Source organism: Neomonachus schauinslandi, chromosome 1 (assembly GCF_002201575.2).
Source record: "Neomonachus schauinslandi chromosome 1, ASM220157v2, whole genome shotgun sequence".
Taxonomy (NCBI): Eukaryota; Metazoa; Chordata; class Mammalia; order Carnivora; family Phocidae; genus Neomonachus; species Neomonachus schauinslandi.
Window position 1 is genome coordinate 158,257,902 of NC_058403.1, and position 21,802 is coordinate 158,279,703.

The 21,802-nt window shown below is 48.2% G+C and overlaps 1 protein-coding gene across 2 annotated transcripts in view; it reads left to right on the forward strand.

Moving 5' to 3' along the window:
* The window catches only part of RAB43 (RAB43, member RAS oncogene family), a 32,768-nt gene extending 12,449 nt beyond the window's left edge, over positions 1-20,319 (forward strand). The window contains exons 2-3 of one of the 2 annotated variants that reach the window (XM_021695186.1): positions 17,335-17,518; positions 19,926-20,319. In XM_021695186.1, coding sequence (XP_021550861.1) covers positions 17,335-17,518; positions 19,926-20,176 — 435 coding nt within the window. In that variant the 3' untranslated portion in view covers positions 20,177-20,319. The remainder of the gene's footprint in view (positions 1-17,334; positions 17,519-19,925) is intronic. The other variant, XM_021695187.1, reaches the window with a different exon arrangement.
* Positions 20,320-21,802: the final 1,483 nt, after the last annotated feature.

Below are 21,802 nucleotides of genomic sequence, written 5' to 3' on the forward strand. Positions count from 1 at the left end.
AAGGCTTTCTTTTTCTCCACATCCTCACTAACACTTCCTTTTTCTTTCTTTTTTTTTTTTTTTTTAAGATTTTATTTATTTATTTGAGAGAGAGAGAAAGAGTGAGCGGGGCGGGGGTGTGCCTGGGGTGGCTCAGTTATTAGGCGTCTGTCTGCGGCTCAGGTCATGATCCCAGGATCCTGGGATAGAGCCCCACATCGGGCTCCCTGCTCGGCGGGAAAGCCTGCTTCTCCCCCTCCCACTCCCCTTGCTTGTGTTCCCTCTCTTCACTGTGTGTCTCTGTCAAATAAATAAATAAAATCTTAAAAAAAAAAAAAAAGAGTGAGCAGGGGGAGGGACAGAGGGAGAGGGAGAAGCAGACTCCCCTCTGAGCAGACAGCCCGATGTGGGGTTCAATCCCAGGACCCTGGGATCGTGACCCAAGCCAAAGGCAGACGCTTAACCAACTGAGCCACCCGGGCACCCCAATCTTCCTATTTCTTGTCTTTTTTATTTTAGTCATTCTGACAGGTGACAGGTGGTGACATCTCATTGTGGTTTTGATTTTTATTTCCCTGATAAGAATAAGCACAATGCTTTTAACACACCTAAGTAAATCAGTACAGTTGAACCTCGAACAACTGGGCACACTTCTGTGCAGATTTTTTTTTTTTTTTAATTTGACAGAGAGATAGAGAGCACAAGTAGGCAGAGCGGCAGGCAGAGGGAAAGGGAGAAGCAGGCTCTCTGCTGAGCAGGGAGCCCGATGCGTGGCTCGATCCCAGGACCCTGGGATGATGACCTGAGCTGAAGGCAGCCGCCCAACCGACTGAGCCACCCAGGCGCCCCTGTGCAGATTTTTTATAGTACAGTTCTGTAAATGTATTCTCTCTTTCTTATGACTTTCTTAATAACATTTTCTCTAGCTTATTTTATTGTAAGAATACAGTATATAATACATATAATATACAAAAATATGTGTTAATCGACTATTTATGTTATCTACAAGTCTTCCCATCAATAGTAGGCTATTTGTAAAGTTTTGGGGGAGTCAAAAGTATACACAGATTTTTGACTGCCCAGGGAGTTGGTGCCCCTGACCCCCTGTTGTTCAAGGGTCAAATGGTATTTCTGTAAAATAGCATCTACTGTCTAGTCGATTTTTAAGTTTTTCCACCTTTCTCCCTCAAGTTTTTTATAGTGTTTTTCCTCTTTTAATTTTTGTTCTTTTTTTGAAAGACTTTATTTGAGAGTGAGCACGAGCAGGGAGAGGGGTAGAGGGAGAAGGAGAAGGAGACTCCCAGCTGAGCAAGGAGCCCGATGTGGAGCTCGATCTCAGGACCCTGAGATCATGATCTGAACTGAAGGCAGACGCTTAACTGACTGAACTACCTAAGGCGCTACAGTGTTTTTCCTCTTTGAACCAGAGTCCAGTAAAGTTTGGTCCAGAACAACACCTTGCTTTTTTTTTTTTTTAATGACTTTTTGTTGTTGTTGTTGTTAATGACACTGATTTTGGATACCGATTCACTTCCTGGATTTGTCTCATGGTTCCCTTGTGGTGTCTTTGCACTTGTTCCTTTGTCTCCTGTATTTCCTGTAAGCTGGAGGTTGAGTTAGAGCTCACTTCGACTTGGGTGGGACACGGCAGGTGGCACAGGAAGCCAGGTTCCCACATTGGTACTGATGCCTTGGTTTGATCACTTGGTTGGGGTCGTGTCTACCAGATTTCTCTATTCACATTTATTGTTAAAAGATTCCTTTTTGCTCTGTTAACTTTGTTTCCTGGGATATCACTTAAGAGTCGTGGCCTTGAGCTGGCCTTTTCTGCCTGGAGCAGTGGACAGGATGAAATGGGATTCCAAGGAGAAAATGCCTGGAACTTTGAAAGTGTTCTGTCCAGCTTAATTACAGTTGTTGGTAGATGTGACCATCTGACACCCTGAGACATAAACTGCATATTGGGGAGATCATTAGATGGCGACTAGTTGATGGTTTGTCTGTCCGTTCTATAACTACCTCCTCTTTCCCAGGCACTGTTCTAAGCTCAAGAGAAAAAAGGATGAGTAAGAGACAGTCCCCGTTCTTCAGGAGCTCGTAACTGGTCAGGGGCACAGACAGGTAAACAGATAGCTAGCATGCAGTGCTAATAATGTCGTTGCCCAGTTTCTGAACCAGGAATTGGAACACATGGCCTGACAAGTATGTGTGTGTTTATTTTAGTGACAGCAAGACCGAATATTGAAAATTAGGACCGTCCCTGCAAAGCAGGGCCCTGTGGTTGCCATGGCTGTCACAGGGATGTCTGCTGAATGCCACAGGGGCACAGAGGGGGCAGCAATCCGCTCTCCCCAGGGTCACGGAGGCAGTGAGTTTCATGATACGTAGGCCCTGAAGGATACGTGAATTTCCCAGTGAGGAAAGATAGAAGGGGCTTTAGCTACCAAAGCCATATATGTGCAAAGTCAGGGAGGTATGGAAGAGGAAGTGTGGGTGTTTGTCCAAGTCGAGCGTAGCTGGAGTGTTAGGGGAGATGAGACGATGCAAGGGGCTCAGCGCCAGACTTCTGATCGTGGAAGGCGTCACCTGTGTCCTGAGGGCTGTGGTGGCCCTTTGTGTGGGAGACCCACTGTTTGTCCCTGAGGCTTGATGCCAGCTGGAGGCACCATCAGCCGTGACTGAGCGGAGGGGCGGCCAAGGGGTCAAGGCTGAATGGGGCTCCCAGCTTGGCGCACTCTCCATTAACCCTGGTGTCAGGGTGCAGGAGGGACAGTGTGAGGGAAGGCAGAGCTCATTTTGGGATGTAGTGCATCTGATCCCTCTCTAGGCTGGGTCCTTGCTGCAGAGGAATTTTGGAAAAAGAGAAGCAGATGGGCATAAGGGAATTAGTGTGGAGGCCCTGAGGGCTCCATGACACCATTTACCCAGGAAGTCGGAGCTCATGGCCATGGCTTTAGGAATGCTGTCATCGCTTGCTCTCAGCTTCTGGTAGGCATAGGTTGTTGCCACAAGGAGCCGGCAGTCCACCTGTTAGTTATGGGCTCTTACCAGCCTGGCGGGCCTGCCTGACCACCGAATCGGGGAGGGGGGCTCCTGGCACCCTGCTTCGGTCGGGTCACTCTCTGTTGCCCCGTAGTGCTTAAGGGGGCCTGTGAGTGTGGATTGGTGGCAGCAGGGAAGGAGGCCACAGAGGAAGGACTTGGGTTGTGCTAGGTGATCTCGGCTTCCCTGTGAGAGGGAGGAGGGGCATCCCTGGGGAGCCGGTGGTCCTTTGCGAGCGACAGAGGCAAGACTCCTTGGTCAGAGGCTTTGGTCTCTTTCCCACATCTTGTCTTTTCCCCATCGAGACTGTTCAGGAAGGGGTTTGACTGATTCCTGCAGGAGGTATGAATCATCACTGAGGTTTCTCAGAAGAAACAAAACAAAACAAAGCATTTAAGGATTCTGGAGGAGCCTTGCACACAGTAAAGGGCATGGGCTTTTAGAGTCAGACAAAGCTCTTCTGCCACTGCTTCCCTGTGACCCCTCATGTAGACAGTAGTAAGACTTACCTTCTAGGGTTGTGAGGATGAAACAGGCTGGCAGAGGTGAACGTTAACACAGGTGGCACCCGGAGGTTCTCGAAGCACGTTAGAACCCCTCCTGCGCCACGTGCTCCCGCCAGCCCTGCAGAGTGGGATTGGTCACCGCTGTACCCAAGTTCCTGGTGAGGAAATACCGACTCCAGGTAACTACTGGAACCATCCTTGACTCCTCTGCTGATGGAGTAGAATGGGAACCTGAGATTCCTGATCACTCGTTCACTTCCAGTGACAGATAACCTGCCAAGGAGGGTTGCCTTGTAACAAGGGACAGAGAGAGATCTGTGACACTGGGACCTTGGGCAGCTGTGTTTAGGGGGCAGGAGGAGTCTTGAGCCCGGGAGTATGCCCGCAGCCCTTGCTGCCCGCTGCAGAGAAGCCGTCTGTGTTCAGCACCTTGTTGTTTGCCCCTCCCTGGGTCACTAGCCCAGCGTGTTCTTGCCCTGCTCTCCCTCCCTTGGCTTCTGCCCACCTGCCTGCCCACCTGCCAGCTAACATACTGGACGTTTGGCAGCTTCTCACTATTGCTCCTAAGAGTAACCTGTGTCTCGGTTCTGGCTTGTTGGGAAGCCCCAGGCTGTGCTCTTCCCTGGAGGACTGAGGCAGGAGAAGTGACAGCGGCTGGCCAGAGGAGTGGCCTGCAGACTCCACCTCCTGGGTCAGCTCACCGCATCCCAAGACATCATGAAAAATAGCTCAGGAACTCGTATTTGGGTCAGTCTGACCAGTTTTCAGAGTTTTGTCCTGAGAACTAATTTTTCCAAGGTCTTTTTCTACTATGAAGAAGCAAGGAACTTTCCACTGTTTGTTTCGTCATGCAGGAGAAAGACCGTTCACATAAAATCCTCTTCTATTTCCACTGGTGGAGACAGTGCTGGACATAGGTTTTGGGAACTGAACCACTAATAGTGCTTTTTTTTTTTTAAAGATTTATTTATCTATTTGAGAGAGAGAGAGAAAGAGAGCGCGAGTGGGAGGGGCAGAGGGAGAGGGACGGAATCTCAAGCAGACTCCCCACCGGGCATGGAGCCCGACACGGGGTTTGATCTCACGACTCTGGGATCATGACCTGAGCTGAAATCAAGAGTTGGATGCTTAACCAACTGAGCCACGCAGTCACCCCGCTAATGGTGCTTTTAACCTAATGAGCAGACTTGATTTCCCACTGGGGCACATAGGAAGCCACTCCTTAGGGACAGCAGGCACAAATCCCTGGAAAGCAGGTTTAGCCCCACCGTACCTCTTGTCCTCCTCTTGTTCCCTCTCACTGGCCTGACTACCAGGCCCTGCCTTCAGTTCCTTTATTGTTGAGTACCTGGGTCTGTGCCTGGTTGCTGGTGGCACAAAGGAGTAAGATGGGTTCTCTCCCCTCAAGAGCCCATTCTTGATAGCAAGAGAGAGACTTACAAACCAAGAGCCCCACATAGACAGCCCTAGGCCAGTTCCCACTAAGAAACCTGTTTTTTGGTGCCTACAGAATGGTGATGTGCTGCTTTGTTTTTAATTGGATTTGCTTTAGGCTGGACAATCTTTTCTGTTGTCTTGCTGCATTTTACGTTCCTTGCCTGCCCCCAAACGCACCTTAGTTTGGGACACTTGAATTAAATGTTGAACATACTCTGCAGTGTGTGCTGTTACAGAGGCAAGAACACAGATGCTAGGGAACAGGAAGGCAAGAAATGAATTCTGCTCTGGGCTGGGGCTTGGTCCTGTGTGTCAGGGAAAGCTCTACTGACCAGGTGACTTTTGAACAGGGTCTTGAAGGTTAGGTAGGAGTTCACCAAAAGATCAAGATGAATGCAATCTATCCTAGGAAAAGAAGATAAAGACAAGAATATGCCGTCATGGGTGTAGGGACTCAGAGGGACAGTGTAAACAAGGAGTCATTAACTGTGAAGCTTAGAAGAGAAAATAAGCCTCATCTCTTACCCTGAGACTGTGCTTCCCAGATTGAGGCAGCGATACATGGGCCCGAGCCTTCTTGTCACCAAGGCAGAAGAAGGACCTGAACGAGACCCAGAACCCTTGCAGCCTGGAAATGCCCACCCCCACACTCAGAAGAGGGGAGCCACCCCCACCCTCACCCATTTGAAACTTACCTGACTGACCTCTCCTGAGTGGGAGTGGGGGCAGCTCCCCTTTTCTGAGTGTAAATGCTCTGGGAGCCCTTCTCCATCCTAACTGGGCCTCACTCCTACTCTCCGTGCCCAGCAGATGCTTCTGAACTTCATTCCAGATGTCAGGAGCCCTAAAAATTTCCCCTGAAGTCCGATGTAAGATAAGAAGGCCTGGCTTGGGGAAGGTAGGAGGGGCGGGCAGCATGCCAGGCGGGAAGTGGGAGAATTAGGGAGGGCGGGCTGGGGCATAACCCACAGTACAAAGTCCCTGCCTGTTTGTCAAGTGAGTGTGCGGGCAGAGGACTTCAGCGGGTGGGGTGGCGGTTTCAACTTGGTAGATGCTCTCGGTGGTTTCAGGCTGAACACTCACAGTCTCATTAGGATGCGAAGACCCAATGGTTCGCTTTCCTAAGCCAAGTCCTGGAGCCTGAGCTGCTAGATGGAGGTCCGGCGGGGCAGGGTGACAGGCTGTAAGGGCAGGAAGGGTACTCATCCATCTAGCATGTATTAATCAAGCACCTTCGACATGCTAGGCAGTATGCTGGGTTCTGGGCATATGTGGAAAGCCAGCCAGCCAGGCTCTGCCCTCGTGAAACTCCTATGAGAGAGAACAGGAAACATTTAAAAAGTGCATATGTGTGAATGCTGCCTTCGGAGAAAAGTAAATCGGGGTGAGGGGACAGGATGGGCTGCTCTTTTAAGAAAGGGGAATCATGAAAGACCCGTGAGCGCAACTGATACTTGAAAGCAGGCAGGAGTGAAGGGAGGCAGCAGTCATGTGCTGGCCTGGGAGAAGAACACTTCAGGAAGGGGAATGTCAAGGGCAGGGGTCTTGGTATAGAGACCTCCGAGTGCTCAGGGACCGGCCAGGAGCAAATACGGCTGAAGTGAAGTTATGTGAAGGCAGATAAAGTCCAGGCTGCAGGTCCTTTAGGCCTTTCTGGGGTGGAGAGCCAAGGAGCGACAAGATCCTACTTAACACTGTTTTAGGGGCTCCACATCGGCTGCTGTGTGGAGAATGGACTGCAGTGCGGGCGGAGGCCCGGGGCAGGGTTGAGGCTGGCTGCGTTGGCTGTGGTGTGAGGCTTGGTGACAGCCAGTGTGGAGGGGAGGGAACAACAAAGGACTCGGTGCCCATGGGCCCTGCTGAGGACAGGGAGCAGGGAAGTAGACAGACAGACAGACAGATGGGCGTGGGCCTGCCTTTCTGCTCTGTGCACTGGGCTGGTGGTCTCTGCCTGCAGGTTCTGACGGGGAACTAAGCCTGCTGCCTCAGGACCCCACAGCATCCATGTGGGGGGTTCTGCTCTGGCTTCTGGGAAATAGAGCCTGCAGCTGTCCTCTCCGATGGATGGCTCAGGATGGCCCCAGTGTGCTTGCCTGCCTCCTCACCTGCCTGTCTCTTGAGTAGCTAAGGTGGCTGATGACACTTATTAAACTTTCGCCCAGACCCCCTTGGGGCCCTGCCTTATGGCAGGTGTGGGGTTCCGACAAAGGAGCTTTGCTTGGCTGCTGGGAAAGTAGGCCCTCACCTGGCTTGGCTTCTCCCACCTGTTTTGGAACACAGAGGGCATTTGGGCCAAGAGATTGAGCCTCCTCTATGAAACCTTCCCTGTGATCCCACAGTAGGACCCCGCTCCACTCAGCAACCCAGGTGATACTTGGCAAACATCAGTCAGAGTGCCTCTCGTCTCAGCCTGGGCTCCCTCTGGAAAACAAGAGCCTGAGACACAGGCTTGCATGCAGCTCATTTGTTTTGGTGACCGGAGAGAGTAAAACAGGAGGAAGGAAGTGCTACAAGGCTGCATCCTCAAGTTGGTCCCTGCCACAGGCAAGTGGGGCTTGATCTGGCCGGGCATCCCTTGCTCCCCGTTGGCCAAGGGTTGATCCGTAGGGTGGTAAGGCCCTCTCACTTCTGGGTCACGAATGCATGAATGCTTGGTGGTTTCCCACAGGCCTCCCGGGCTGGAATCGGAGAGGATCCAAGGCAGGCAGCGAGGCTCTTTAGCCTGTAACACTATGTGGGCTGGTTGCTGCTGCAGTGGGCTGGAGTTCAGGGGGTGCTGCTAAGATATGTGAGGTGGGATAAAAGAGATGTCTAATACAAATTTCCTTGCTTCAGACAGTCTTCAATGGCTTCTCATTGCCATAAAAATAAAATCCGCACTCGATGTCGGCCTGTAAGATCCTGCATGTTCTGGCTTCCGCTGCCCCTGACCACATCTCCTTCCATGTGCCTTCTTCACTGCCATCTGGCCACACTGCCCTTTCTGTATCTCCAACACGGCGAGCTTTGTCTTTCTGGACACTGTGGCACTGTTCCCTCTGCCTGAACACTGTCCCCATGCCTGGCTTGTCATCATCAGGCCTCAGCTTGAGTGTCACCTTCTGGGACCACCCCAGGAGGCCCCTATCCCAGGGAGTCTCTCCCCATTATCCTTATTTTCTGCAGAGTGCTCATTATCCTTCTCTGCAAGGGTCCTATTTGCATTCTTCTTGTCTGTCTTCGTTTGCTGGGATGTGAGCTCTGTTTTTGTTTTATTCCCTGCAGTCTCCCCAGCTCTTGAACAAAGGCTGGCCCATGGCAGAAATGCAGTACATAGTAGACGAAGAAATCAATGACCCATGCACACAGCCTGATATAGTTTTCTTTGGGCATTTTATATATTCTATCTTGCATTAAAACTCCTTTCTTATATTTAAAACACTAACCAAAAATTGTACTAGCGCAGTAAATATTGTTAAATGGATGCTTTTTTTTTTTTAAAGACTTTATTTATTTATTTGATAGAGAGCACAAGCACGGGGAGAGGCAGGCAGAGAGAGAGGGAGAAGCAGGCTCCCTGCCAAGCCGGGAGCCCAATGTGGGGCTCCATCCCAGGACCCCGAGATCATGACCTGAGCTGAAGGCAGCCGCTTAACTGACTGAGCCACCCAGGTGCCCCTAAAGGGATGCATTTATCCAGCACCTTCTCTATGTTAGACACCGTACACACTGAATCTATTATTTGGCCCTTACTGTACCTTTTTTTTTTTTTAAAACAGATGGGAAACTGAATTAAGTTGTAGCTCAGAGACACTATGCTGGAAAGTGATGGAACTGGTTTACAATCTCAGGCCTGTTGGACCCCGGAGCACTGACACTGCTCTTTTCATTCCCTTCCTCTAAGGCGGGAGAGTAGGATGAGAATATTACCAGTCATGGGAAGGACCTACTTTCCAGAAATATCTCCTCCATTGCTGCCCAAATTTCACCAATTGGTTGACCTAGATACCTTAATCTGGAGCTATTTTGTTGGTTTTTAATTTAGTTTTTAATTTTTATTAGAGTTACATATGTGTATGGTTTAAAGAGTCAGGTTCAACAAGGCTTGTTACAAAAAGGTCTCCTGATACCCCCACCTCCAGCCTCCAGGGGTAATCAGTTCCAGCTCTTTTACAGGTGATGGGATTTTTCTATTTCTTTTGCTTATATTGCAACCCATCCCCCTTTCCCCCCCAGTTATAGCATAGTTTGTTGACTTCTGACTTTGGAAGGTGATGGTTAACTAACTCTCAGTGCTCCCCCCAGCCCCCATCGTACACGTACACACTTTGCATCCTCCCAGTAGAGTTGTGTGGCAATAGTGATTAGATCATAATTACATTCCTTTCAGCTCTCTTCCCAGAGTGTATTCTGAATTTGCTCACTTCTCCCTTCCTCCACTGTTACCACCCTGGTCCAACCACTGTCTTTTACCTGGATTATGGCCATTGCCTCCTAACTTGTCTCCCTGTTTCTGTCTTTGACCTCTTTTGATCTCTTCTCAGTACAGCAACCAGAGAGATCCTGTTAAAAAGTAAGCCTGATTGGCTCAAAACTCCCATGGCTTCCCACTTTGACTCAGAATGAAGTCCAGATTTCTTACTATGATCTAGAAGGCACTGCGTGATCTGGGCCCCTTGATACTTCTCTGTCATCCCTTATTACCCTTTCCCTTTTTTTTTTTTTTTAAACATTTTATTTATTTATTCATGAGAGACAGAGAGAGAGACAGAGGCAGAGGGAGAAGCAGCCTCCCCGCGGAGCAGGGAGCCCGATGCGGGACTCGATCCCAGGACCCTGGGATCATGACCTGAGCCGAAGGCAGACGCTTAACCGACTGAGCCACCCAGGCGTCCCCCCTTTCCCTTTGTATTCTGCTCCAAACACCCCAGTCTTCTTGCTTGCTTTGTGTCTGCCTCAGGGCCTTTGCACTTGCTCTTCTCTATTCCTAGAATGCTTGTCTCCCAGACATTTGCATAGTTAGCGAACTTTCTCCACATCTTTATTTTTTATTTATTTATTTTTTTAAAAGAGAATTTCTTGGGGCGCCTGGGTGGCTCAGTCATTAAGCGTCTGCCTTCGGCTCAGGTCATGATCCCAGGGTCCTGGGATTGAGCCCTGCATTGGGCTACCTGCTCCGCGGGAAGCCTGCTTCTCCCTCTCCCACTCCCCCTGCTTGTGTTCCCTCTCTCGCTGTGTCTCTCTCTGTCAAATAAATAAATAAAATCTTAAAAATAAATAAATAAATAAATACATAAAAGAGAATTTCTTTTATTTTTTAGTAATCTCTGTACCAAGCATGGGGCTTAATCTCACCACCCCAAGATCGAGAGTTATACACTCTTCTGACAGAGCCAGCCAGGCACCCCCGTATATTTATTTTTTTTTAAGATTTTATTTTTAAGTAATTTCTACACACAGCCTGGGGCTTGAACCTACGACCCCGAGATCAAGATTCGCACGCTCCACCAACTGAGCCAGCCAGGCACCCCTCTCCAGATTATTACCAACAATTATCTCAATGAGGCCTTCTGTGGCTGTCCTATCTAAATCTTCATTCTTCACGTGCTTTATAATTTCTTCCCCTGCTCATTTTTTTCCCCTCTTATCCCTATCTAGCATACTTATTATTTTTATTATTTCTTTATAATAAATATTTTTATATTATATATGTATGTATAAATACATATATTTTATAATAATTATAAATCCTTATTACTTAGGATCTTACTTAGCATTCGTCTCTTGCACCAGACTGTAAGCTTGAGGATAGGAATTTGCATCTGTTTTGTTGGCCCTGGTATCTCCATTCTAGTATCTGGAACACATAGCCGGTGTTTAGTAAGTTCTTATTTAAATGATTGAATGAATACGTTATGATTAGTAAGTGCTGTTCACTGCTAAGCCATTAGTGTACTGCCATTATTTTTCATTTACCATGTTCACCAGTTTTTCCTGGAAGTAGTAATCATCTTTGTTTTGCTTAGGTGTCTATGTATTTACCATTAATTCATCTCCCCAATTAGAGAAGATCCTAATTGATATAGCTTCCCTCCCCATCTGTCCAACATATTTGTATACCTTGCCTCTCAATATATGCCTCTCAGTATGCTTCTCTCAGCTCTGTCTTCTTCTTCTTCTTTTTTAACATGTTATTTATTTATTTGCGAGAGAGAGCGAGCGAGAGAGCATGAGAGAGACCACGAGGGGCGGGGAGGGGCAGAGGGAGAGAAAGAAAGAGAAGTAGGCTCTCCACTGAGTGGGGAGCCTGACACAGCCTGATCCCAGGACCAGGAGATCATGACCTGAGCCGAAGTCAGATGCTTAACTGACTGAGCCACCCAGGCACCTCTCAGTTCCGTCTTCTTGAAGAAATCTCTCTCAGAGCTTTCTTGTTTTCTACTTTAGTGTTTTGTGTGTGTGTGTGTGTGTGTGTGTGTGTGGTTAGAGTAATAATCTACAAGAATTCAGCCTTTTGAAATTTATTGAGACTTATTTTGAGGCCCAGCATATGTATGGTTTAACTTGGTGTATATTCTGGGTCCACTTGAAAAAAAAAGTGCTGTTCTGCAATGTTGGGTGTAGTGTTCTAGAAATGTCAATTTGATCAGTAGTGTTGTTTAGTATATTCTTTATCCACACTGATTTTTTTTTTTTTTGGTCTACTTACTGTATCAATTACTGAGAAAGAGGTGGTAAAATCTCCAACTATGATTGTGGATTTGTTTCTCCTTTTAGTTATGTCAGTTTTAACTTCATGAAATTTAAAACTCTGTAATTAAGTGGATACATATTTAGTATCATTATGTCTTTCTGATAATTGCCTCTTATCATTATGAAATGTCTCTTTATCTCTTGTAATTGTTTGGAAGCCTACTTCATATTCCTAAAACTGTCATACTTTCTTATGCTTACTCTTTACATGTACTTTATATATTTCATTTTTTTATGGGCTACCTATTTGTGTCTTTATATTTAAGGTGCATCTCAGGTAGATAGCATATAGTCTTGCCTTCTTTCCAGTCTGACAAGCTATGGCTTTTACTCGGAATGTTTGGTCCATTTATATTTAATGTAATTATTGATCTGTTTGAGTTTAAATCTACCATTTGCTCCTTGTTTTCTATTTGCCTCTTCTGTTTTGTATCCTTTGTTCCTTTCCTACTTTCTTTTGGTTTTGTTGAAAAATTTTTTTTAAGAATACCACTTTATTTCCTCTATTGACCTGCTTATTTCTCTTACCAGATGAAGGGCTAACTATGCATCCTTAACTTATAAAGTCTCTTTAGAGTCAGTTTTGTATCACTTCATGTGTTACAACTGACACTTAACACTTCTCATTTCTCACTTTACATCTGACACCTCACAAGTGTAGTCACCTTACAACAGTATAATTTCATTTAACTGCCGTCTTTTTTTTTGGTGCGCTATTATTGTCATACTTTTTATTTCTAATACATTATAAATCCCACCTTACAGTCATTATTTATAGTTTTCCAGTCAGTTGTCTTATATGGCAATTACAAGAAACAAAAATCATATTTTAGATATACCTACCTATTTACCATTTCTGGTGCTTCTCATTCCTTGTGTACATCAGCGTTTCCATTTAGTATCATTCCTCTTCAGCCTGGAGAACATTTAGCATTTCTTGTTGTGCAGGTCTTCCAGGAAGATTCTACTTTCATTTGTCTGAAATTACCTTTATTTCACTCTCATTTTTGAGAGATTTTTTCCTGGTTAGAGACTTTGGTGTTGAAAGGTTTTTTCTTTCAGTACTTTTTTTTTTCCTTTTCTTTTCAGCATTGTCTTTTGACATCCATTATTTCTGGTGAGAAGTCACTTGTCATTTGTTACTGTTACCCTGTATATGTTTTTTTCTCTGACTCCTTTAAAATTTCTCTCTTTTACCGTTGTTTTCATCAGTTTGGCTATAGTCTCCCATGGTATATTTTGTATTTCTTCTGCTTGGGTTTTGCTGAGTTATTTGGATCATTAAGTTGATATTTTCATTAAATTTGCAATTTTCAGTCATTAGTTCTGCCACATTCTCACCATTTTCTCCTTCTGGGACTGCAATTATGTCAATATGGAACTGTATGATGTTGTCCTGCATGTCCCTGTACCTCTCTTGCTTTTTCTTCAATATTTTTTTTCTCTTTGTTCTTCAGAGGGAATACTTTCTACTGATTTTTCTTCAGGTTCAGATTTTTGTGTGTTTGTGCCATCTCCGTTTTGCAAGCTCAGCTCATAGAACTTCACTTATTGTACTTTTAAGCTCTAGAATTTTGACTCTTTTTTGTATGTTTTAAAAAAATAATTTCCATTTCTGTGCTGAAATTCCTTATTTGCCTACTCATTGTGATCATATTTTCCTTTAATTCTCTGGTCATACTTAAAATAACTGCTTTAATATTTTTGCCTACTAAAATCCAATATTTGGATCATTTTGGTATCATTTTCTATTGGCTTTTTTTCTTTGTGGATCAAATTTTCTTAGGGTGTTTTGTTTTTTGGTTTTCTGCATGTTTAGGAATTTTTGATTGTATACTGGAAATAGTGGTTGATGCCTTTTTTTTTTTTTTTTAAAGATTTTATTTATTTATTTGACACACAGAGAGAGATAGTGAGAGCAGGAACACAAGTGGGGGGAGTGGGAGAGGGAGAAGCAGGCCTCGTGCGGGTCAGAGAGCCTGATGCAGGGCTCGATCCCAGGACGCGGGGATCACGACCTGAGCCGAAGGCAGGCGCCCAACGACTGAGCCACCCAGGCACCCCTGGTTGATGCCTTATTGAGACTCTGGATTCTGTTCTCTTCTTTTGAAGAGCATTCATTCATGTCCTTTTTTTTTTTTTAGATTTTATTTATTTATTTGAGAGAGAGAGAGAACAAACAGTGGGGAGAGGCAGAGGGTGAGAGAGAAAGAAGCAGACTCCCTACTGAGCAGGAAGCCCGATGCGGGGCTCCATCCCAGGACCTGGAGATCATGACCTGAGCCGAAGGCAGATGCTTAATGGATTGAGCCACCCAGGCACCCCCATTGATTCATGTCCTAATAGTCAATTCAGTTTGCTGGCCGATCACCTTGAACCTGTGTAGGCTTGCTTTTATGTTTTGTTAGGGCAGATAGGTGGAAGTCCAAGGATGTTTCTCTAGCCTCTCTGACTTGACAGAAGTTAGCCTCCAAACCTGAGACTCGTGTTGGGGCTTGGTTTTAGGCTTTGTTAGGGCAGGTTTTTGGAGGCCTTTGTTTAGTCATGGTCTTCACTCGTAGGTGACAGCCTTTCTGATGTCTCAGGAAAGAATCTGGGTTTCTAACAAGGTGCTAGGGAAGCCTCTTCACTGTGACTGGGTCAGAACTTTAGCATCCCCCTAGCACTGCTCAGCCTCTATCTCTGGTCTTTTCTGAACCCTGTAGGAGTCACTCTCTGGTAAAATTCTGGTAGTCCCACCCTATGCATGGAGCCCCCAGGGAAGGAGCCTCCAAAGACTTCCCACAGCACACCGAGACGTTACGCTTTCCCACCCCTGCATCGCTCCTCATTCCAGTCCCATCAGCTGCTCCAGACTCTGATATTTGCCTCCTGGCCATGTGGGACCACTGTGCTTTGCTTGGATTATAGCCCATTGTCTGGCAGTCAGGAAGCCATCCCCGGGTAGAGAGAGTTGTGGTGATCGGGAGGCGCATCTTATGAGTTTTGCATCTTTCAGGATTATTTCTCGTGCTGCTTGTTGTTTACATCTTGAAAACAGCAACCTCCCATATTTTTCTCAGTCTAATGGTTGTTTGTGGAGGGAGGGCTCATCTGCCAGTAATTACTCTGCCAGAGCTGGAAGCTGCTCCTGGAGCCCCGTGGCCTGCTGCAGATGGGTTGATGTCCAGGCTTGCTGCTCAGCTGTTGCCTTGGGATCTCCCTCAACCACCATCTTGAGGTTCCCTTTGCCTCTCTTTTTGAGTGGACTTCTGTTTTCGGGATCCCACATCTTATTTTTGGTTGATTGCTTTAGTTAGAGGAACTGCGAGTAGCTTCCTGAGAAAGGGTGGCAGGAAGATAAATTTTTTGAGGCCTGTGTATCTGAAAATGTTTATTAAACCATCGCACTTGACTGATGGTTAATTGGGTAGAAAATTCTATGTTGGAAATAATTTTCTATCCTATTATGTTAGGCATTTTTTTCATTGACTATCTAATGCCATGTGGATTTTGTAAAACTTTAATGTTAAAACCTGTTTTTTCTTTTTCTTTTCCTCTCTGGAAGCTTTTAGGACCTTTTTTCCTTCCCCATTGTTGTGGAATTCCCATGCGGTGTGTTTTGGGGGGGTCTGTTTTCCTCCATTGTGTGGCTATTTAGTGGGCTCTTTCAACACAGAAGGAGTGTTCGTGAAGTTTTTCTTTGATTTCCTCCCCTTGATTTTACTGTTCTTTTTCTTCTGAAATGCTTACTATCCCCATATTGGACCTCCTAGGCTGGCCCTACAATTTTTTTTCCCTCTCTATTCCATCTCTTTGTATTTCTTTATTTTGGAGGGATTTCTTCAACTTTATCTTACAACCCTTAGGTTGAATTTTTCATTGATGTTATATTTTTAATTATCAAAAGCTCTTTTTTTTTTTTTTAAGATTTTATTTTTAAGTAATCTCTACACCCAGTATGGGACTTGAACCCACAACCCTAAGATCAAGAGTTGCGCCCCTCTATTTTCTTTTTCCTGAATACTCCCTCAACTTTTTTTTTTTTTTTAAAGAAATAGTATTCTATTATTGTTTTACAGATCTTTTCCTATCTCTGAAAATCCTGATGTTTGTTTTTGGTAAACAAAAATTTGCCTCTGCATAGTTTTTGTTTCATTCAAGTCACCTTTTTTTCTATGTTCGTTTGGCCTCTGTCTTATGTGCCCTCCTCTGGGGTATGGAGATGAGTTTCTTGGTTATCTGGATTCCAGGTTTGTGTATTGCCAGAGTTCATGCCTTTCGCTTCACCCCATGCATGAAGTAGCAGACACCCGGTTTCCTTGGAGCCTTTTATGAAGGAGTAAATAGGAGGTCTCAGGACCGGAGGGTTCCATTTGGCATGTGGTGGTCCAGAGTTTGTTAACTCAGACTTCTGTCGGTGGGGCTTAGGGAAGAGGTGGTCACCGCCACAGCCCTGCCCTCAGGAACTGTCTGAGGCCTCTGGGGTTTTTCCCTATCCTGAACAGAAGAGGGGGCCTCCCACACCTTGTGAAGTAGATAAAGAGGCGCCCAGAGTGCTTGTGCCAGTGAAGGAGGATGGATGGACCCACAGCTTGGTGGAGATCGAAGGCTCGTGTTCATCTTCAGAGAGCCCCAAGAACCTGTGATTTGTGGAGCAGAGAAGCAAACTCTGAGCCCCCAAGAGCCCTGGCATCTGCCCACTCTGATGGCCCCCGACAGCCCATCTCTCCCAGGCCCAGAGCTGGTGACCTCCACCCAGCCCAGGCACAGTGAAGGTCCAGGTCTTCTCCGGGTACAGCCCCTCCCCCTGCCCTATCTGGCATCTGTCATGGCAGACTGCTGCTTCTACAGAAACCAGGGGAGCTCCTGCTACACACGGGCACCTCTCCTCCATGGTCCGTGTCCAGAAGGGCTTGGCAGTGGGCACCAATGGGTGTTTGCTAAGTGAAGACATGGCAAGGAAAGACCCCAAGTTTCTTGCCTTTGGCCAAGCTGGGCCAGCTGGTGGTAGAGGCCCCACGGGAGGACCCTATCCACTGCCTCCTCCGGGCCCTCACTGCCACAGGCCAGGCCCCCTCATCACCAGGTTGTGAGCATCTTCCCAGGCATCACTGAGGCAGGAGTAGAGAACCCTAATGCTGGAGGAACCTTCCACACAGCTGGGTAGAGCAGTGCATTTACAGGCCCAGAGAGGGGAAGGCACTGGACATGCACAAACAGCCAGCATCATAGCACACCTGGAACTGTGAGCTGCTGGAGCTCTTCTGGTTCACTGTTGCCAGCAGTGAGCCCAGTGTGTAGGGGAGAGAGGGCACAAGGAGGACCCTGGGTCAAATGTACTTCCTGCTGCAGTGCAGAATGTCCCCTTATCACCTTTCCCTGGGGACTCTAGCGAGCAGAGATGAGGGCTCCCCACCTTCCCTCTGCATCCTCCTGTCCCCCTCAAAGTTGGGCCACTGAGTTGTTTCCTAAGGGTGCAGAAGTCCTTCTCTCTCTGTCCACCTTCTAGCCCCTCTTGCATGATTCCTGCCAAGGTGCAGGCTGCTGGCCTGCCCAGTGGAACCAGCACTTTGGGCGTGGGTCTGTGGGATTGCCCTGCCTATCCCCTGTGCGTAGTCACACCACCGGGTTCACGGGAGGCCCCCTATTTCTTTAGCTGCAGATCTGGGACACGGCTGGCCAGGAGCGATTCCGCACCATCACCCAGAGCTACTACCGCAGTGCCAACGGGGCCATCCTCGCTTACGACATCACGAAGAGGAGCTCCTTTCTGTCAGTGCCTCACTGGATCGAGGATGTGAGGAAGTACGCAGGCTCTAACATCGTGCAGCTGCTGATCGGTGAGCTGGGGGCACGGGGCAGGTCCAGCAGGGTGCCTTGGGGTCACGGATCTATCTCTCGGTCTGTCCTAGTCTCTTTCTCCTTTTTAAACAGAAGGCAAGTGGAGCACAGAGAGAGGCTGAACTTGGCCAGGCAGGAAGGGAGCCAGAACTTGAACTGTGATCTTCCAAATATGATCCTGCCAATCACTTACACAATTATATTCAAAGTTGGAATTAGAGGGAGGAAGAAAGGAGCTAACGTTCGCTTTGTAGTTACCGTGTATCCCCACAGTGGGTAACACTGGTGTCATTGGATTTAGTTCCCATAACCCTGGCTACTCCTTGTTTGTCAGGGGCTGGAGCTCAGGCTCAGAAAAGTGAAGTAATTTATCCCAGTCCACACAGCCTGTGAGCATATAAATAGGAAACTTGAGCTCTGCCAATCGTCATTCGGTGACTTGCTGTCACACCACACTGCAGAGCAGGGCTTCTCAACCATCTGTGTGCTTCCCTATCACTCTGAAGTTTGTGAAAGCACAGATGCCAGGCACCACGTCTGATTCAGGAGGGCTGGGTGGGCCCCGTGAATGTGCATTTCTCACAGGTTCCTAGGAGGCGCCATGTTTGTGGCCCAGAGACCCCACTTTGAGAACCATTGTTGCTCTTACCTCCATTTTCCCTTTTCCTCCTAAATCAACTTCCCAGACCTGGGCTTAAGACGCTTTGGACCATTTGTGTGGTCCCTGGAGTCCTCATTCCAACCGTCAGGCTGATTCTTCCAAGACGAGATTGTACAGATGGGTCCTGGATATAGCTCCGGCTGGGGAAAGGGTGGTGCTTGGTTCTCCCCAGCCTGCCTGGCCTAGGATGGGGAAGCGCTTAGCGGAGCTGGACTCCCCAGGCAGGAGTGGAGTTCACCTTACCTGGCCTTACACTTCTCTTTTATCCAGGGCATTTATTTTTTATTTATTTATTTATTTATTTTTTTAAAGATTTTATTTATTTATTTGTGAGAGAGAATGAGAGACAGAGAGCACGAGAGGGAGGAGGGTCAGAGGGAGAAGCAGACTCCCTGCCGAGCAGGGAGTCCGATGCGGGACTCGATCCCGGGACTCTAGGATCATGACCTGAGCCGAAGGCAGTCACTTAACCGACTGAGCCACCCAGGCGCCCCATATCCAGGGCATTTAAAGTAAAACATTCTGCCATAGAGCATTTTATACAAATACAAAAAATAGAATAGTGCAGTGAACCCTGGATATTCATCCCCCAGCTTCAGCTATGAGCAACTTATGGCCAGTTTCTCTACCCTCATCTCTTCCCCTCCCTTGTCTTGCTTTGGGGCGAATCCCAGCACCGTAACTATTTCATCTGTAAATATTCCAGCATGAATCTATAAAAGATACAAACACTTAAAAAGTACCTAACAACAAGACCATGTTCACATCTGAAAATTCTTAATATAATCAAGTAGCTGATCAGCATTCAGATTTATCATTGCTCCTAAATAGCACACATACTTTTTTTTTCAGTTTGTTGAAAGCAGGATCCAAATAAGCTCCCCACATTGAAATTGGTTACTGCATCATTTAAGACTACCAAAGACAGTTTAGATCTTTCTAGACGGTTATCTTTTTTTCTGTCCTCCCTATATAGTCACAGTACAAAAGTCAACCATTTAGAGACTTAGAAGATTTCTTCTAGAAATTGGGTCAAGGAGCTGTTGACCAGATTTTTTGGGAACATAATGAAACATCTGACACCTTGTAGAAGAAGCCAGAAGTGTGCTCTCAGGTCAGCTGGTAGTCTGTGCTCTTCTGCGCAGGAAAGCAAAATAATCGAAAACCATGATCTCACAGTGAATAAGAGAATTCCAGAGGAAAATAGGAGAGAATAAATAATAAGCATAACAAGATGTTAGCAAAGAACAGACGTCACAGCACTAGTTCTCCCTGTTCACGCCGCCGCGGGCCAGCTGTTTTCCTGCCCATCCGGTCCCCCCTGTGCTGAAGGTGGCATCAGAGATGGGGGACCGAGACTCAGGGGTGAAGTGACTTACCGAGGGTCACAGAGCAAGTGAAAGGGAGCTGATGTTGCTCGCAGCTCTAAAGTGCTCTTGGCCAAACTCTACTGCTCCTACTTGTTGGGAAGAAGCGATAAAATACACGAGCCTCTGGCAAAGAGAATAAAGAGGAAAAAAAAAAAGCAGGGACGAAAGGTTAGAATAAGCACTTTAAAATTTAAAAAGGTCTTTTTTTTTTTTTTTCCTTAAAGAGAAAGAGAGATGGCCATGCCAAATGGTGTTTGTTGGTGGCGGGCAGGGTGCGATGGATGCAGGGCATCCCCCAGCTTGGCCCTGCCAGGTGGGCCAGGGCTTGCTGGCGCCTGTGGGCCTCACCAAGCCGCACCCGGCCTTTCCCTGCAGGGAACAAGTCGGACCTGGGCGAGCTCCGCGAGGTCCCACTGGCCGAGGCGCAGAGCCTGGCGGAGCACTACGATATCCTGTGCGCCATCGAGACGTCTGCCAAGGACTCGAGCAACGTGGAGGAGGCCTTCGTGAGGGTGGCCACGGAGCTGGTGGTCAGGCACGGCGGCCCCCTGCTCAGTGAGAAGGGCACCGACCACATCCAGCTGGATAGCAAGGACGTCGGAGAGAGCTGGGGCTGTGGCTGCTGACCGGGGTGCAGGGCAGGCAGGCAGGGGCCTCCCCACCTCCTCTCTCTCTCTCTCTCTGGCCTGCCGGGCCCACCCCTCCAGAGCTGGCCATCCATGATGCCAGCCATTCTAGAGCAGCTGGATAAAGTCCTGGAATTATCCATTCCGTGGCCTGGGTACTTGATGGGAAAGCTACCTTCGAGGAAGGAAGAAGCGGGGTACCTTCTGAGGGAGACCTGGTGTCCTACAGGGTGTAGAGTGGGGGCCCATCCTGCTGGCCGGTGGCTGTCCCCTCCGCGTCCTTTGTGGTGCCTGCCCAGCTGGACCACAGCGGGAGAGGGGCCGGGATGTGCCTCCCCTGCGCCGCAGGTACTGGTTCTGGCCATTTCCCACCTTGGCGTCTTGCTGCAGCTGTGGTGGCAGGTTGCTGCCCTCCAGGGATGTGGCTGGTGCCTTGGGTTCTTCCAGGTCATCCCAGGGCCTCTGTGCATAGCCCTAGAGAGTGAGAGCACCCAGCCCGACAGACTCGGTTCCTGAGCACAGCCCCGGGGAAGCCCTAACTCCTTCCTGGCGAGGAGCCTTCTTCCTTTCTTCACTGCCAGCTCTAAGCTCGCAGATAGCTTGGGGCTTGGCTTGCTGCCTTAGCAAGATCTCTCAAGTTTTCTGGTTTTCCATGTAGCTTCTTGTTTTCATCGGCACAAGTAGGGGGTCATGGCCCACAGCCAAGCAGGGACTGTCTGCTGGCCTGGGGCCCAAAGTTTTGCCACTCGGGTTGCAAAACCAGCTGATTCTTCAGCACCGACTCAGAATTTGGGGGTTTGGGGGGAATGAGATAGGAATGTGGACATTTAAGGGAAAAGTAAAAGCTGAAGTCCCTGAGGCTAAGGTCTGAGAGGGACCCTCAGGGCACCTAGTCTGACCTGTGCAGAAGCCCCTCCTGCCACCTTCAGAGCAACAGCTCCCCCACTGTTTCCAGTCCAGCTTACAGTTTCCCGAAAGAAGAAGACAAGGCCCCAACAGTCCTGGCTCTGACCATTTCATCCTCCTGGGCCCACCCGCCCTTAACAGCCTCGGCGTGTGCTGCATGCTGGTTAGAAGGCAGGCGGGCGCTGGCATCACCGGGTCTCTTGGAAGCACACCGTCCTCTGGGGGTAGTTCAGGGGATCACAGGGATGGAGCTGGGGGAGGCAGGTGATCTTCCTGTACCACCCAGGCCCTCCGTGTCAGCCCAGGCTAGCCCCTTAGGCCCCCCTCCGTGTGGGGCTCCAGGAAGTACACTGCTGTCAGAGCCATGGGAAAGGCCACACCATGGAGGTGGAGCCCAGACAGCGCCCCTGGCCCAGCCCTGGCCCCAGCGGTGGGCCACAGGCCTCCAGCTGACTTCCCTTGCCTTGTACCTTGCCTGCCACCCTTTGGCCTGTGTACACCCTCGCCCAGGCAGGCCCGTCTGCAGAGCCAGAAGCCAGACCTTCTGCAGCAGCCAGACCCACAGCAGTCTGGTGAAGCAGGGTCGGGCACAGAGGGCTTCCCTGGCTGAGACCGAGACAGGCAGGGCTGGGGACTCCCTTTTGGACAGGGAGGCAGCCCTGGGACAGCTGAGCCTGGTTCTGGAGAGGAAGGATGTTGACCTGGTTGGACCAGGAGCTA